Source organism: Musca vetustissima, unplaced genomic scaffold (assembly GCF_032173495.1).
Source record: "Musca vetustissima isolate MV318-11 ecotype Yass unplaced genomic scaffold, APGP_CSIRO_Mvet_v1 utg6509, whole genome shotgun sequence".
NCBI classification, from domain to species: domain Eukaryota; kingdom Metazoa; phylum Arthropoda; class Insecta; order Diptera; family Muscidae; genus Musca; species Musca vetustissima.
In genome coordinates this window covers 5,535-23,588 of record NW_026877974.1, presented here as the reverse complement: position 1 = coordinate 23,588, position 18,054 = coordinate 5,535, and the positions used below count along the sequence as shown (strand labels likewise).

Sequence of the window (18,054 nt, the reverse complement as noted above, 5' to 3'; positions counted from 1 at the left end):
AGAAGCCCTTTAGCCGTCACTTGATGGTGACATAATAAATCGGCTATATCTTCAAGAGTTCTTGAGATTTTCACTTGAAATTTTGTAGGAACATTCTAGAATTGGAGTAGATTCGAATTAAATCAAAAAATTTTTTGACACCGAGAATGGGGGGGGGGTGTAATTATGTATATTTACATTAAAACTTAAATTCCGATTAGTATAAATTATTATTTTCCTCAAACTTAAGTCATCAGTAACTAAACAAGTTCAGAACAATTAACATTAACATCGCCACAAAACTACAAGTTCTTCTAGGCAATGTTAATACTATTTAAAATTGTATTACTAATACTAATCACAACACAAAAATGTATAGTTGACTCAAAATCAACAACTATTGAAACTCCGCTTGGTGCCATTAAAGGTATACAAATGACAACACGTTTGGGTGAAACGTTTTGGTCATTTCGTGGAATACGTTATGCTGAAGCTCCGGTTGGAGAATTACGTTTTAAAAACCCTCAACCAGTACGACCATGGAAACCACAAATCTTCGATGCCACCCATGATGGACCAATGTGTCCTCAAGTAACGGTAAATCGAACATGGCTGTCGGAAGATTGTTTGCGTCTTAATGTCTATACACGAAATGCAAATGATAAGCAACATTTGAAACCCGTCATTATATATTTACATCCGGGTGGTTTTAGTGCCTTTTCGGCCATAAGTGCCTATGCTGGACCACAATATTTAATGGATCGTAATATTGTTTTGGTAACGGTAAATTATCGTTTAGCTTCGTTGGGCTTCTTGGCCACCGATACAGCTGATGCTCCCGGCAACATGGGTTTGAAAGATCAAGTTATGGCGTTGCGATGGATCCAAGGAAATATTGTGAATTTTGGTGGCGATCCGAATTCGGTTACACTGTGGGGTTACAGTGCCGGAAGTATTAGTGTGGGTTTACATATGCTCTCACCAATGTCTAAAGGGTTATTTCATCGTGCCATAATGCAAAGTGCGTCACCATTGGCACAATTTCGTTATAGAACAAATCAAATGGAGTTGGCAGAGCGGCAAGCTAAGTTATTGAAGTGCCCTACAACGCCTGTGGATCAGATGATGAAATGTCTGAGAGGGGTAAGTGATGAATACGTAAATATTATAGATCAATATTTAAAGCAGAAAAAAAATTCCAAAAAGACTACGGAAGAATTTTAAAAGATGTTATATTTCTAGAAGACCTCCAGTGTTAATGTGATGTCTGCGGTTTCGGTTTGTGTTGATTATGTATTCAATCGCTTCGGATTTTATTGAAAATATTAATTCACTTAAGTGCTAGACTATCATAGAAATCTTAGGATATTCTATGCTTCCTTGCTGACTTCATTATCACTTGGGCATTTTAATGAATATTTTCATAATTCCATTCATAGTTTATTTTTGTTATATTTTCCATACTTAGAATACGAGTGAAATTTTTTATAATCCTGCGAAAGCCACTCTTTTTTTCAAAATAATGTAAAAGTTTCATTAATTTCAAAACTATTTTCTTTCTTTGTATTACTGTACCGCTATTTGCGCTCATTTGCCATTATTTTTTTGTTATTCTCTTGAATATATACAGCAAGTTTCTGTGCCAAAGAAAAACCACCTCCATCCAAACACACTCCAAAGTTATTTCTCTCTTTCTCTGACATGAAACCAGTATTTAATGTTTTATGAATTGTATTCATAAAATGCAGAAATCCAGACATTTGCAACACTTTCAGAACACTATTCATATAATATATAAATTATTTTGTGTGCCTATTTAGAAACCGAAATGCAAATGATAAGCAACATTTGAAACCCGTCATTATATATTTACATCCGGGTGGTTTTAGTGCCTTTTCGGCCATAAGTGCCTATGCTGGACCACAATATTTAATGGATCGTAATATTGTTTTGGTAACGGTAAATTATCGTTTAGCTTCGTTGGGCTTCTTGGCCACCGATACAGCTGATGCTCCCGGCAACATGGGTTTGAAAGATCAAGTTATGGCGTTGCGATGGATCCAAGGAAATATTGTGAATTTTGGTGGCGATCCGAATTCGGTTACACTGTGGGATTACAGTGCCGGAAGTATTAGTGTGGGTTTACATATGCTCTCACCAATGTCTAAAGGGTTATTTCATCGTGCCATAATGCAAAGTGCGTCACCATTGGCACAATTTCGTTATAGAACAAATCAAATGGAGTTGGCAGAGCGGCAAGCTAAGTTATTGAAGTGCCCTACAACGCCTGTGGATCAGATGATGAAATGTCTGAGAGGGGTAAGTGATGAATACGTAAATATTATAGATCAATATTTAAAGCAGAAAAAAAAATCCAAAAAGACTACGGAAGAATTTTAAAAGATGTTATATTTCTAGAAGACCTCCAGTGTTAATGTGATGTCTGCGGTTTCGGTTTGTGTTGATTATGTATTCAATCGCTTCGGATTTTATTGAAAATATTAATTCACTTAAGTGCTAGACTATCATAGAAATCTTAGGATATTCTATGCTTCCTTGCTGACTTCATTATCACTTGGGCATTTTAATGAATACTTTCATAATTCCATTCATACTTTATTTTAGTTATATTTTCCATACTTAGAATACGAGTGACATTTTTTATAATCCTGCGAAAGCCACTCTTTTTTTTCAAAATAATGTAAAAGTTTCATTAATTTAAAAACCTTTTACTTTCTTTGTATTACTGTACCGCTATTTGCGCTCATTTGCTATTATTTTTTTGTTATTCTCTTGAATATATACAGCAAGTTTCTGTGCCAAAGAAAAAGCACCTCCATCCAAACACACTCCAAAGTTATTTCTCTCTTTCTCTGACATGAAACCAGTATTTAATGTTTTATGAATTGTATTCATAAAATGCAGAAATCCAGACATTTGCAACACTTTCTGAACACTATTCATATAATATATAAATTATTTTGTGTGCCTATTTAGAAACCAATTTTTTCAAAAAATATATAAAAGTTTCATTAATTTCAAAACTATTTTCTTTCCTCAACTTACTGTACCGTTATTTGCGCTCATTTGATATTCTCTTTTTTACTATTCTCTCAAATGTATACAGAAAGTTTCGGTGACATAGAAAAACCACCACCATACAAGCACACTCCAAAGTTGTTTCTCTCTCTCTCTCTTTCTCTTTGACGTAAAACCAGTATTTAATGTTTTATGAATTGCATTCATAAAATGCAGAAATCCAGACATTGGCAAGATTTTCTGAACACTATTCATATAATATATGAATTGTTTTGTGTATCTTTTTCGATTTTAGAAATCAATGCTTAGCTTTGTGGATACGATTGAGCAAATGTTTGAGTTGGAATGGGTACCCGGATTAAATTGGATGCCGGTAATTGAAACAGATCACGGACAAGAACGTTTTCTCCTTGAAGATCCATATAAAACGATGTTAAATGGCAATATCAATAGGGTTCCATTAATTGCCGGTGTTACCGAATATGAATTCTATTATTCGGGATATTGTAAGTAATTTTAACAATTAACTGATTTTTACTTAAAATGTGTTTTCATTCTTTTTTTCAGACACCCTGCGCAATGTCACCCAACGTGAACGTTTTAATCAAGATTTTGAAAAATATTTGCCTATATATTTTTTCTATGAAAAAAATACTGCCAAGTCCCGTTCTATTAGCCAAACAATGCGTTCATTTTATTTACAAAACAAACCTTTGAAATTCCCCCAGTCATTGAAATCTTTCGGTCAAATGTTTATCGATTTAATGTGTTTCGAATATCATCGTTTTGTGCAAATGATCTCGAAACATGTTCCGGTCTATAGCTATCTTTTTCAGTATTTTGGACGTTATAGCCATTTTAGAGATCCTCAAACTAATCGTACTTATGGTGAGTTTTTTTTTATTAAATTGGAAACTATGGAATCATGATTATATGGTCTGTTCCGGTGCCCAAAATAACCAACACTTCACATAATTTATAAACCGTAAATCGAAAACAATTTCGATTAAGAGGAGAATTAATCTTTGGTCTGTCCCAGAATCTGCAAATATGAACATTTTTCCTTTATTACATCAACAAAAATAGTAGATTCTTGCAATATGGGAACAGACCACTTATAATTCATAAAATATTTGATTTGATATTTTCATTTAATCCTATTTTTACCCATCTCAAATACAATTATGATTCTATGTCTTACTTTAGGTGCCATGCATCACGATGAACTTTGGTATTTATTTTATGTACCATTGGCCACCCCGATGTTTTCATCGACCGATCCAGAAAATAATACGGTGGAACGTTTATCCCGCATTTGGCAAGAATTTGCACAGAAGGGGTAAGTTATCCCTCACGAATTTTATGGAAACAAAATTAAAATTTGGGTTTTTTTAGAGATCCGAATAGTCAAACCGATATTTATCTGAAGAATATTAAATGGCCTCTATATGATCTGATTAAAAAACAGTACCTTGAAATTGGCAATGATTTAAATATTAAATCGAATGGTATTTATCCAGAACGAATGGTATTATGGGATCGTTTATTTCCCATAGAAGATATGCGGAATAAGAAATTCTAAAAATTCACTGTATCAATATACGAAAAACATATAAATAAAAACGTCTATAAATGTTCGCAATCAACTGTTCTTAGATCATAATCTGGAAATTTAATTATATGTACTTAAAAAAAGAAAGTATATAATAAAAACTCTTTTTATGTCTCTTTGAAAACCTATGGAATTTTAGAATTATCGCTGACTGCAGTACTTGGTTTTGATACTTGTATCGTTTACGAAGTTTATAGTAAGTAAAAATGTAGGAATGGAAGCATGTGAGATCTATATTTGTCTTTTTCACTTTGTCACGAGGTGTATCATATCTACGAGGAACAAGAAAATATAAAAACTTTATACCCTCACACAACTTATTTTAGTTACTTACTAGTTCATTCGGAGAATTTTTCTCGAAGAGCTGCCTCATCTGCTGGCGCAAGTACCTGTGCTTCTGATCCATACGCCAGCAAGGGTAGTATTAGCGTCTTGTAGAGTGTGAGTTTGGTCAGGCGAGATGCGATCTTGTTTCTAAACTGCTTACTTAGACCATAATAGCATCTGATGGTCAACCCAATTCTTGTCCGAATTTCAAAGCAGATTTTTAGTTTTGTTTATGGCGGTACCGAGGTATATAAAATTGTACACTACATCGAATCTGTAGTTTTCAAGTTCAACAGTTGGACCGAGTCTACTGGACGTCTTGCCTGTTGATACCATCAGCTTGGTCTTCTCGCCATGCCCACTTTGGCAGATTCCTTCTCAATTTGTTCAAAGGTGGTTGTTACCGCTCGCAATGTTCAATCCATTATGTCGACGTCATCGGCATAACATGTTCTGTTTGGTGTACAGCGTGCCACTTCTGTTCATATTTGCATCTCGTATTACCTTTTCCAGCAGGGTGTTAAGAAGGTCACGCGAGAGGTCATGTTGTCTGAATTCTCGTTCGGTATTGAGAGGCTCCGAGAGATCCTTTACAACTTTAACTAGTGACCATGAGCCAGTTAAATTTATCCTGCATAGCCATATTAATTTCCAGGAATGCCGAACGCAGACATGCCTTTAAACACCTTAATATGCTGGAGACTAATTCCTCTATAGTTGGCACATATCGTTTCATTTCGTTCCAATCATTGGGCATGCATTTCTCTAGCCAAAACGGCCTTGAATAGTTCAGCTGGTTATCCATCGGAACCTGCTGCTTTAATATTGTTCAGCCGATTAATTGTTGTTCTGAGCTCATCATGGGTAGGTGGTATACAATATATACCGTCATCTCTAATTGGTGAAGAAGATTACCCAGAATCTTCTGCTTTGGTGCAGGCACATCCTCCTGTAGAGGCATTTTCGGACTTTATTCCTACTCCTGTACATCTCGATTTTTTATGCTTACGTTTTCTGATACTATCTTCTGAAAATACGTTTCTCCTCTCTTCTTTTCTCCCACTAATTCTTTCTTGTATTGCGTTTTGCTGCTGTTTATAGGGTTGCCCTATACGATGCGTGTTTGAACTCAGTAGCATTACGACACTCCTGATCGTACCACAGTTTTCTTGATGGTGGTCTTTGGAACCCAAACGTTACTTTTGCTGCAGTTTGTAGGGAGTGGGAAATGCTTTGCCTTTGTGCTTCTATGTTATTATCGGGACAAGGAGTGCTTTCGTCAAGCAGTTGGGTAAGTTGAGCGGAGTAGGCTTCTGATATATGTTGTGTTTCCGGCTGTTCGACGTCGAGTTTCCGTGTTGTGTTAGGTCGCACCTTTGCTGCTAGATTAAGACGGATGCGAACCTTGGCTGACACAAGGCAATGGTCCGAATCGATATTCGCTCCTCGGATCGATCGAGCGTCTAAAACACTGGATGAATGCCTTCCGCCTATCACAACATGATCAATTTGATTCAGATGACCTTGTGTATATCGAGTTGCTTGAATCTGGTGCTGCTAACTACCATATTTTTTGCTGCCGTGAAGTCAATTAATCTCATGCCGTTGTCTGATGTTTCTTCATGGAGTCTAAATTTTCTGACAATGAGGCCAAAAATATTTTCTAGACGCTCATAAAAAATGTCTTAGGTCTGTTCATCTTTGTCTTCCGTCGGATCATGGGCGCAATTGACTGATGTAGAAGAACTTCGCATTTATACGGATCGGATCATGGGCGCAATTGACTGATGTAGAAGAACTTCGCATTTATACGGATTATAACAATTCGCTCATCTACTGGAGTGAATCTGGAAAGGAGGAGATATTTTATTCTCCTGTTAACTATAAATCGGCAAACATGTCTTGTTTCATACATAATACAGGGCGTAATCATCTGATTTACTTCTGTCAGTCCATTTCCACCGCATTTCCTGTAAGGCAATAATATCGACTTTGTATTTCTTTTTCGTTGTTTTTCAAAGTAGGAGGGGTTTTCCGAGTTTGGGTAACTTACACGACGCCTCAATCCATTTTTTATAGTTCTTATGGGTGAACTCGCGGCACATATCAGCTCACTATTTCAACGGGTGATGCAAATAGTTACCCTAGGTGACACCGTTGGGAGGTCAGTGGCCACAATTGAGATGAAAGGGAGACCAACATAAACCTGGGCTTTGCCATGTTAAAGCCAAGCAGAGCCGTTGCTTGCTACTTAACGCATAATTGTACAGGGTATAAAAATAAAAAAATATGGGGTTATATTTCCAAAATTTACCTCCGAAAAGTCAATTTTAATCCACTTCAGATTTAACATAGGTTATATTTATAAGGTGAAGGTTATACATGATAAAGTAAAGGTCTTGCAAATCAACATTTCCTTTCAAATACGATTTTTGTTTATATAACCCTAATCTAATACGTCGATTCATAATCGGAAAACCATGTTTGGCTTATTCTTAAATCAATTAATCAATTGTAAATTGATACCAAAATACCTAAACCACATATTATGAATAAATATATATATATTTGTATAAATCAGATTAACTTAGGTAAATTACAAATATGTCTATGTTATATTTACTTGTACAATAATTAAAACAATCATGAAATATTGCACTAATCAAATCATGGTAAATAAATATGTGTTAATTTTCTTATTGGATTTTTTCCAATACATTTCACAGAATCAATATTGCGATTAATATTATGAAAAACATCTGTCAATTTTTATATGATGTACCTGAGGAAAATTTAACACTGATAAGAAATGGAAGCCACTACGGCTAATTCAATGAAAATTTAAAATTAAAAAAAAATATTCAAGAAAATATTACTAAAATAAAACGATTACAAATTGTAGAACCACAAATTGGAAAAACCGTACAATTGGAAATTTCTATTTATATCATTATTTTGATGTTAACTTTAACCATTAAAAATAAATTGATTAACATATTTTCACATGTAGAATTAAAATCACTAATAATTTCTTGTTAACGATTAACACCACACAATAAATACAACCAACAAAATGCTAAACCTTAACACAACGTTTCAATCTGAAGTCGAGTAAAGTAGTTGGCTCTAAAAGGGGATACCTGTTTTTGAATCGTAATTAAATACGTGGAAATAAATATTTCCACCCCGCTGTAAATAATGTTAATTTTCTCGGTTATTACCCTATTACTACAGTTCTTGGCAATATGCCACTGTGAGGAAGTGTTTACCGTTAGTACAACATCGGGTGCCATAAAGGGTGTGCGCTTGAAAACTCGTTTGGGTGCTAAATTTTATGCATTTCGTGGAATACGTTATGCCGAACCACCGATAGGAGAATTACGTTTTCAAAATCCTCAACCGGTTCGACCATGGAAACCCCAAATATTTGATGCCACCAAAGATGGACCGATGTGTCCACAGGTTACTGTTAATCGAACATGGCTTTCCGAAGATTGTTTACGTTTGAATGTCTACACGAAAGACACAACAAAATCCAGCGGCCTTAAACCAGTAATTGTTTATCTACATCCAGGAGGATTTTATGCCGTTTCCGCCATTAGCGCCTATGCAGGACCACAAAATTTTATGGATCGTGATATTGTCTTGGTAACGGTAAATTATCGTTTGGCTTCGTTAGGATTCATGGCCACAGGTACAGCTGATGCACCCGGTAATATGGGTCTTAAAGATCAAGTGATGGCTTTACGTTGGATACAGGAGCATATTGAGAATTTTGGTGGTGATCCGAAATCGGTTACGGTATGGGGTTATAGTGCCGGCAGTTTGAGTATTGGTCTGCATTTAATGTCACCCATGACAAAAGGTTTATTTCATCGTGCCATAATGCAAAGTGCATCACCATTGGGTCAGTTTCGTTATGACACTCATCAGCTGCAATTGGCCGAGAAACAAGCGAAATTGTTGAAATGTCCCGTACAGCCAATTGGGGCAATGGTGAAGTGTATGAAAGGGGTAAGTATGAAGAGAAGTCCATTGTCATGCCTATAAATCGTAAAAACCTCAAATTCCTCTAATACTCAACTTTGATAGACGAATTCCGATAAATTCCTTCCATTCAGAACGAGTGTCAAGGGCAACTTTACATCATCTATAATGAATCCCTGTCCATAAGTACTTCCTTCGGTCTCACTTCTGCTCGTCTATATAAAATATTTAGAGCTCGTCTATACAAACTGCCGTACGTCTATGAAGCTCGTCTATAAATATATCCTTCATCTAGTAAGGCTCCATACATCTCGTCTAAAAATACTCTCTTCAGTTCATTTATAAAGGGTCTTCCAGCTCACCTGTAAAAATACCCTGCTTTAGCTAGCCACCCTGCTTCAATTCGCTTTAAAACCACCATGTGCCAGCCTGTGACTATAGACTCTTTTCAGGTCATGTACTCCCTTAAGCTCATCCAAAAGACTCTCTTCAGATCGATTAAAAAGTGTCCCTACAACTGGTCTATAAAGACTTCTTTACGCTCATCTATAAAAGCTTCATTCAGTTCGTCTGTAAAGATACCCTTCAGTTCGTCTTTGAAAGACTCCCTTCAGTGCGTCTAAGAAAGACTCCATGCAACTCGTCTATGAAAGACTTCCTTCAGTTCGTCTATGAAAGGCTTCCTTCAGTTCGTCTATGAAAAACTTCCTTCAGTTCGTCTATGAAAGACTCACTTCAGCTCGTCTATGAAAGACTCCCTTCAGCTCGTCTATGAAAGACTCCCTTCAGCTCGTCTATAATAGACTCCCTACAGCTCGTCTATGAAAGACTCCATTCAGCTCGTCTATGAAAGACTCGTCTATAATAGACTCCCTTCAGCTCGTCTATAATAGACTCCCTTCAGCTCGTCTATAATAGACTCCCTTCAGCTCGTCTATAATAGACTCCCTTCAGCTCGTCTATAATAGACTCCCTTCAGCTCGTCTATAATAGACACCCTTCAGCTCGTCTATTATAGACACCCTTCAGCTCGTCTATTATAGACTCCCTTCAGCTCGTCTATAATAGACTCCCTTCAGCTCGTCTATAATAGACTCCCTTCAGCTCGTCTATAATAGACTCCCTTCAGCTCGTCTATAATAGACTCCCTTCAGCTCGTCTATAATAGACTCCATTCAGCTCGTCTATAATAGACTCCCTTCAGCTCGTCTATAATAGACTCCCTTCAGCTCGTCTATAATTGACTCCCTTCAGCTCGTCTATAATAGACTCCCTTCAGCTCGTCTATAATAGACTCCCTTCAGCTCGTCTATAATAGACTCCCTTCAGCTCGTCTATAATAGACTCCCTTCAGCTCGTCTATAATACACTCCCTTCAGCTCGTCTATAATAGACTCCCTTCAGGTCGTCTATAATAGACTCCCTTCAGCTCGTCTATAATAGACTCCCTTCAGGAGTCTCCCATCAGCTCGGCTATAAGGACTCCCCTCTGCTCGACTAAAAAGACTCTCTCCACCTAGCCTAAAGACTCCCTTTAGCTCGTCTATAAAAACTTCCTTCAGCTCGTCTATGAAAGACTCCTTTAAGCTCGTTATAAAGACTCCCCTCAACTCGTCAATCAAAATCGTTCAGCTCCTCAAGAAGTGTTCCAAACCCTTTTTCATTTTTTTCTTCCCTTCTAGAAACCAATGCTCGACTTCGTGGACACACTACAAGCAATGTTTGAATATGAATGGAATCCAGTACTAAATTGGTTACCGGTGGTAGAGAAAGATTTTGGCCAAGAACGTTTCATTGTTGAGGAGCCATATAAAACAATGATAGCTGGTAATATTCACAAGGTGCCATTGATAACCGGTATCACCGAATATGAGTTCTATTATTTGGGCTACTGTAAGTGATAAAACCCCCTTATTAACTTTACAATCTGCAAACAATATCTCAAATTATATATTTTCTTTACAGCTACTCTACGCAATGATACACAACGTGAACGTTTCAATCAAGACTTTTCGAAATATAATCCAATTTACTTTTTATATGAACGTGATACACCACGCTCTCATAATATTAGCCAAGAGATGCGTTCATTTTATTTTGAAAATAAGAAATTAAAATATCCCCAGTCATTGATACGTATCGGTGAATTGTACAGTGATGGTTTGATATGTTTTGAGTATCATCGTTTTTTGCAAATGGTATCGAAACACATACCCGTCTATACCTACTTGTTTACATATAAAGGACGTTATAGCCATTTTATGAATCCCGATACTAATGAGACTTTGGGTGAGTATAAATAACGACCTATTTAAAAAAAAAAATAAATAACCATTCACTTTTTAGGTGCCATGCATCATGATGAGCTCTTGTATTTGTTTAATGCCCCTCTGTTCACTCCAATGTTTAAAAAAAAAGATCCCGAAAATGATACCGTTGAACGTTTAACACGCATGTGGTATGAATTTGCCAAGAAGAGGTATAGAAGTACAATTTGTATAAACATTATTTAAGGTGTACTAATAATTTCTTTTTATAGCGATCCAAACAATTCCACCGATCAATATCTAAAGAACATCCAATGGCCTCTTTATGATCAGTCCAAAAAACAATATCTGGAAATTGGCAACACTTTGACGGTTAAGGAGAATGGTATTTTTCAACAACGTATGCAATTATGGGATAGACTATTTCCCATACAGGATATGATAAATACAAAATTATAAACAAGTTTTTTTTTAATAAATTTAATTAATGAATTGCAAAATAATATATGGATGCAGTTGTTAATATTTTTAGGCCATTTTGTAAGCCGTCTCACTCCGCGATTATAAAAACTTGATATTTCAACCTTTTTATAAAAACTTCTTCAACCCTAAATGCGTTATTCGCGTCCTCGACAATGTAAACTCAGCCCCTCCTATATATAAACTCCCAACTATATTCCCTGCACTTTCATTATAAAGACAACTTTCAGTTGATACCTAAATACGCACTTCAACTCGTCCTTCAACTAAAACTTCGTCTATAAAAACTCCCAGCTTCAGTCTATAAAGACGTCCATAAATACTCCCACTTCAGTTTGTCTATAAGAACTCCCTTCAGATTGTCTATGCAGACTCACTCTAGTTGGTCTATTAAGACTCACTTCAGTTTGTCTATAAAGACTCCCTTCAATTCGTCTATAAAAACACCCTTCAATTCGTCATAAAGACTCTCATCAGGTCGCCTATTAAAACTCCCTTCAGCTAGTCTATAAAGACTAGGTCGTCTATAAAGACTAGGTCGTCTATAAAGACTAGGTCGTCTATAAAGACTAGGTCGTCTATAAAGACTCCCTTCAGCTCGTCTATAAATACTCCCTTCAGCTCGTCTATAAAGACTCCCTTCAGCTCGTCTATAAATACTCTCTTCAGCTCGTCTATAAAGACTCCATTCAGCTAATCTACAAAAACTCCCTTCAGCACGTCTATGAAGACTCCTTTCAGCTAATCTACAAAAACTCCCTTTTGTAACTTTAGCTCTTCTTTAAATGCTCACGTCAGGTTGCATATTAAATCTTCTTCCATATCGGATATAAAGACTCATTTCAAATCCAATATGAAGACTCTATTCACCTCGTCTATAAAAAAATCTCTTCAGCTGTTCAATAAAGACCCTCCCCTGCTTGGCTATAGATTTTTGTCTACTGTTACAAAATCATCGACCGTTCAATAACCTATAATTTATATAATGACTCAATTAATCAAACGACCCGATTAGTAGTTAATTTATTATATTCAAGTAAACATATCACCGTATATAACTATTAGTTGTATACACAATTGTTTAGATAAATATTTATTAGGTGACTAATATTCAATACTTTGAATATCTTGAATTCTATTTAGCTATACATATTCGGAAAAAAGTTGCGTGTTGTATAGATGCGTGTCTCCTAGTGGCTACGTTATAGAAATTAAACTGTGAAATCACACACAATTTACGATAATTATCCTATTCGGATTTACACTGAGGTCACGAATGTTTTCGTTTAGACCAAAAAACAAATGTTTGAAAAATGCTTCAAATCAGCTTCACTTATTCGTATTATCTAAAATACTATTGAAATATTCTCAATAGGTAGTTTTCAAAATTGAAACAGCATTTTTTTCTCGAGTATAATTAAAAACGAATAGCATGCCATTTATATAAATATGAACCATACAATATTTTAACAAGTTCTATTTCTGAATTTGTTCGAAACAAGTCACAAATATTCGATATAAATATTCGCAAAAATCCCAAAAGGAAGAAACTCTCCGTTCGCCACAATGTTAATTACATTGATATCCTTTGTCTTCATACTGACACATGGTTGTAATGCTCAGGATAATATCATCACAGTAGATACCCAATTGGGCAGCATAAAAGGTTTGGAAATGGAAACTCGTTTTGGTAATAAATTTTGGTCCTTTCGTGGTATACGTTATGCTGAACCACCTCTGGGCGAGCTTCGCTTTCAAAATCCCCAACCAATAAAACCATGGATACCGTCTATCTTAGATGCTACCCAAGATGGTCCCCTGTGTCCTCAAGTAAGTGAACACCCGGAGATGTTATCTGAAGATTGTCTACATTTAAATGTCTACACAAAAAATACAAATCCTCCGCATGGACAATTAAAACCAGTCATAGTTTTTATATATCCTGGAGGATTTCATAGAGGCACTGGCGTAAGCCTTCTAATGGGACCACAATATTTCATGGAACGTGACATCGTTTTGGTGACCTTAAATTATCGTCTAGCTTCGTTGGGATTTTTGGCTACGAACACAGCAGAAGCCACTGGTAATATGGGTCTCAAAGATCAAGTTATGGCTTTACGTTGGTTACGAGATCATGTAGAGAAATTTGGTGGTGATCCAAATTCGATTACATTATGGGGTTATAGTGCTGGTAGTCTAAGTGTGGGCTTACATATGCTATCGCCCATGTCAAAGGGACTATTTCATCGTGCAATAATGCAAAGTGCATCACCATTGGGTCATTTTCGTTATGACAACAATCAAATGGTATTGGCCGAAAAGCAAGCGAAATTGTTAGGCTGTCCGGTTGCAACAACATCGGATATGATGAAATGTTTAAAGGAGGTGAGTTGTGGATGGATATGGATATTATAGACGAAATGAATGTGTGCTTATACCTGCTGGTCAAAGAGTTTTTATAGACGAGACCATCAGCTCCTTATAGACTGACCTCCTATAGACCAGCTGGTGGTCAGCTAGTCTTTATGGAGGATCTGGTGGTCCGGGAGACTAGGAAACCTTAAAGACTCCTTTCAGCTCGTCTGAAAAGATCCCCATTATCTCGACTATAAAGGCTCAGCTCGTCTACAACGATCCCCATCATCTCGACTATAAAAAATCCCTTCAGTACGTCTATAAAGACCCCCTTCAGCTCGCCTATAAAGACTCCCTTCAGTTCGTCTATAAAGACTCGCTTCAGTTCGTCTATAAAGACTCCCTTTAGCTCGTTTATAAAGACGACGATGATCTGGGAGTCCTTATAAATGAGCTGAAATTCCTCTGGGAGTCCTTATTGGCGATCAGGTTTTATAGACTAGCTACATTTATTTATAACAATTATGTCCAGGCCTTATGGAGTACATAGGTACTTAAAATTGTTCCCACATACCTTTTAGAAACCCATGATTGATTTTGTGAACACTTCAGCCGATATGTTCGAGTCCAATTGGAATCCCATTTACAATTGGTTTCCAGTGGTTGAAAGTGATTTTGGACAAGAACGGTTTCTCACCGAAGATCCCTATAAAACTATGATGAATGGTGATTTTAATAAAGTTCCCCTCATTATCGGTTTGGCTGAATATGAATTGTATTTCTTTGCATATCGTAAGTTATCAAAATTATATTATTCAAAATTACTATAGGAAATACAAAATCATTACAGATACCTTAAGCAACGATGAGCAGCGCCAACATTTCATAGATGAATTTGATAAATACGCACCAATATATTTCCTTTACGAACGAAGTGGTCCAGCATCCATGAACATAAGTCAGCAATTGCGTACGTATTATTTTGAAAATAATGCAATTGAATTTCCCAAATCTGTGGAAAAATTTGCCGAGGTATATAGCGACAGTTTGATATGTTTTGCCAATTATCGGTTTCTTGAAATGATTGCCGAACATGTACCGGTCTATAATTATTTATTCAATTATAAGGGACGTTATAATTATTTTAAACTTGATGAAGCTTTGGGTAAATAGGTCCAACATATTATTAATTTTTTATAAACCCAATAATTATGTTTTTCTATAAAATAGGTGCCATGCATCTTGATGAGCTTCTTTATTTCTTCAATTCGCCACTTCTGACACCCATCTTTACTACAGGCGATCCTGAAAATGATACCATAGAAATATTAACACGTATGTGGTATGAATTTGCCAAGAAGAGGTAAGTTGTAATGGGGATTTGATTGATGTTTGAAATAAATTAAATGGAAAATATTATAGTGATCCAAATAATCCATCCGATGATTATTTGAAAAATATTCAATGGCCTTTGTATAGCGCGAACAATAAGGAATATTTGAAAATTGAAAAGGATATCAATGTCAAAATGAATGGAATATTTTCAGAGCGTATGGCGTTTTGGGACAGTATTTTCCCTTTGCAACAAGTAATTGGTAAATTGTAATGAAGGTTGAATTACTTATTTAAATAAATATATAACAATACAGAGCATACAAACAGTTGTGTACTTCCATATATAACTAGAAATATCTGGTGGGAGTATTTTTGTACGAACTGAAAGGTATTTATGCACCAGCTGAATGGAGCCTCTGTAGACAAGCTGAGAAGAGTCTTTATAATTGAGCAGGAGGGAGTTTTTTAATGGGAGAATTTATAGACGAACTGAAAAATGCCTTTATAGACGAGCGGAAGAGATATTTATAGAAAAAATTATGGTAGAAGTTAAAGACTAGCTGGGGGAATCCTAATAGAATTTATGAGTCTTCAAAGGCGAGCTAAATTGAGTCTTTATAGGCGATCTAAAGGGACCCTTTATAGACGAGCTGAAGGGACTCTTTATAGACCAGCTGAAGGGAGTCTTTATAGACCATCTTAGGGGAGTCTTTATAGACGAGCTGAAGGGAGTCTTTATAGAAGAGCTGTAGGGAGTCTTTGTAGACGAGCCGAAGGGAGTCCTTATAGACGAGCTTAAAGGAGTCTTTATAGACGAGCTTAAGGGATTCTTTATAGACGAGCTTAAGGGATTCTTTATAGACGAGCTTAAGGGTGTCTTTATTGACGAGTTGAATGAAGTCTTTATAGACGAGCTGAAGGTATTTGTTTATTATCTGAGGGGAGTCTTTATGGACGAATTGAAGGTAGACTTTATAGACGGGCAAGGGAATAGAATTCATAGAATTGAGTGTTTTTTGACGAAGTAAACCAACTATTTATAATTTTTTATTTTTGGCGAACTAAAAATGGTCCGAGGCATTTTTTCTAAGTTTCTACAGATTATACTAATAACAATTATTTGTTTACGCGCCGCTGCTTATTTCACTTTAAAATTTTTAAATTTGTATTATGTATATTTTTAATTATTTTTAAAATTTTTTCTTCGAACACAACCTTTACACTTCTTTAAACAATGTTTAAAATATTTTAAAATCTAGAACCCTTGTCCTCAGCATACAAAAAGTATATTGAAACCGTATCACCATTGGGCAAATGTACAGCTTCCTCGTGACTTATTAAACGTATAGCAGCCAGACCATAGAACAACATAGGTAAACCTAGCCAGAAATGGATTGTAATATTAAATAAAATCAAAATCCAAAACAAAAGTATTTTTCGGCTTACCCAAATTAATAATTTTCAAAAATCGAAAGAATTTATCTTCCAACGATAAGTCTTGTATTTCACGCTTAGTACAGTGGTATTTCAAGTAGGGATAACATGCTGTCCTCAAGATATGATAATTTGCACCAGTATCAAGAGTCCAATTAAAATGTGATCTACCCCATTGATCATTTTCGACATCCTTTAACTAGATGAGTGGAGATATGTATTAGAATAGAAATATACATATTGAATTGACTCGAGTGTTACCTTAACGAAATACGATGTCCATGGTGGTTCGTTACATTGTTTCAAATAGGCTGTCAATACTTCTGAGGCCCTTGGTTTAAACAGAATCCGGCTAAGTTGCATTGTGTAATTTTTGTTTTGTTTTATTTGGAAAACCAACAACACCAAACAGCTGGTGTTTATAAATATTCGAACAGCTGTTCAGGGATGTAGTGTTGGAAAGCGTAAAACCAAATATAAAGAGGATTATTTTAAAATTTTACCGTTGCCAATATCAATTTAATACGGGTTTGAAATAAAATGCCATTCTCGAAATTAAATTGAAATTATCATTTCCCTTGAATGCAAGTATTTGATGATTTTGGGTTTGCTTTTATATCTTATACTAGCATATACCCGCTACTTCGTTAGCGAATGTGGGATGTATTTAAAACCACCCTATATCGACCATTATTAAAATTTTAGAACCATTTAGTACCATAGTATGTTCTCAAATATACCTCTGTATCTCAACCCTACACACCCATTCGGACCGCAACAGAAATCTACCTCTATACTAAATTAGGTGCAATTTTTTACACCCATTCGTTCATATAGGTTCACCCACAATTCAAATTGTACCAAATTTAGTACACAATAGATCGAATTTCCAAAACCTCCTTCTTAGCCCAAACCAACACCCAAACAGTGTTCCTAAATCCAAGTTTCAGGATTCCACCTCTATCGGTTCACCCACAATTCAAATTGTACTAAATTTAGTACATAGTTGTACTAATTTCCAAAATTTTCTACATACCCTAATTCTACACCACCACAGTGATCCTAAATCAAAATTTCAGGATTCCAACTCTATCGGTTCACCCACAATTCAAATTGTACTAAATTTAGTACATAGTAGTACCAATTTTCAAAACTTCCTACATACCCTAATTTTACACCTCCACGGTGATCCTAAAACAAAATTTCAGGATTCCAACTCTATCGGTTCACCCACAATTC

The 18,054-nt window shown here is 35.9% G+C and overlaps 1 protein-coding gene across 1 annotated transcript; it reads right to left on the bottom strand.

Annotated features, from left to right (window-relative positions):
* Positions 1-16,625: 16,625 nt before the first annotated feature.
* Positions 16,626-17,199, bottom strand: LOC133322757 (uncharacterized protein C15orf61 homolog). The gene is made up of 3 exons (XM_061531719.1): positions 17,077-17,199; positions 16,828-17,014; positions 16,626-16,760 (listed from the first exon to the last, which is right to left on the bottom strand). Exons 1-3 carry the CDS (start codon positions 17,176-17,178, stop codon positions 16,630-16,632), a joined length of 420 nt encoding a protein of 139 aa, XP_061387703.1. The 5' UTR covers positions 17,179-17,199; the 3' UTR covers positions 16,626-16,629.
* Positions 17,200-18,054: the final 855 nt, after the last annotated feature.

Coding starts and splice junctions, on each gene's coding strand:
- LOC133322757 (XM_061531719.1), bottom strand. CDS start 17,178: ATGCAACTTAGCCGGATTCTGTTTAAACCAAGGGCCTCAGAAGTATTG. Junction 17,015..17,076: donor GGACATCGTATTTCGTTAAG/GTAACACTCGAG, acceptor CCACTCATCTAG/TTAAAGGATGTCGAAAATGA. Junction 16,761..16,827: donor TTTGAAAATTATTAATTTGG/GTAAGCCGAAAA, acceptor ATTTCTGGCTAG/GTTTACCTATGTTGTTCTAT.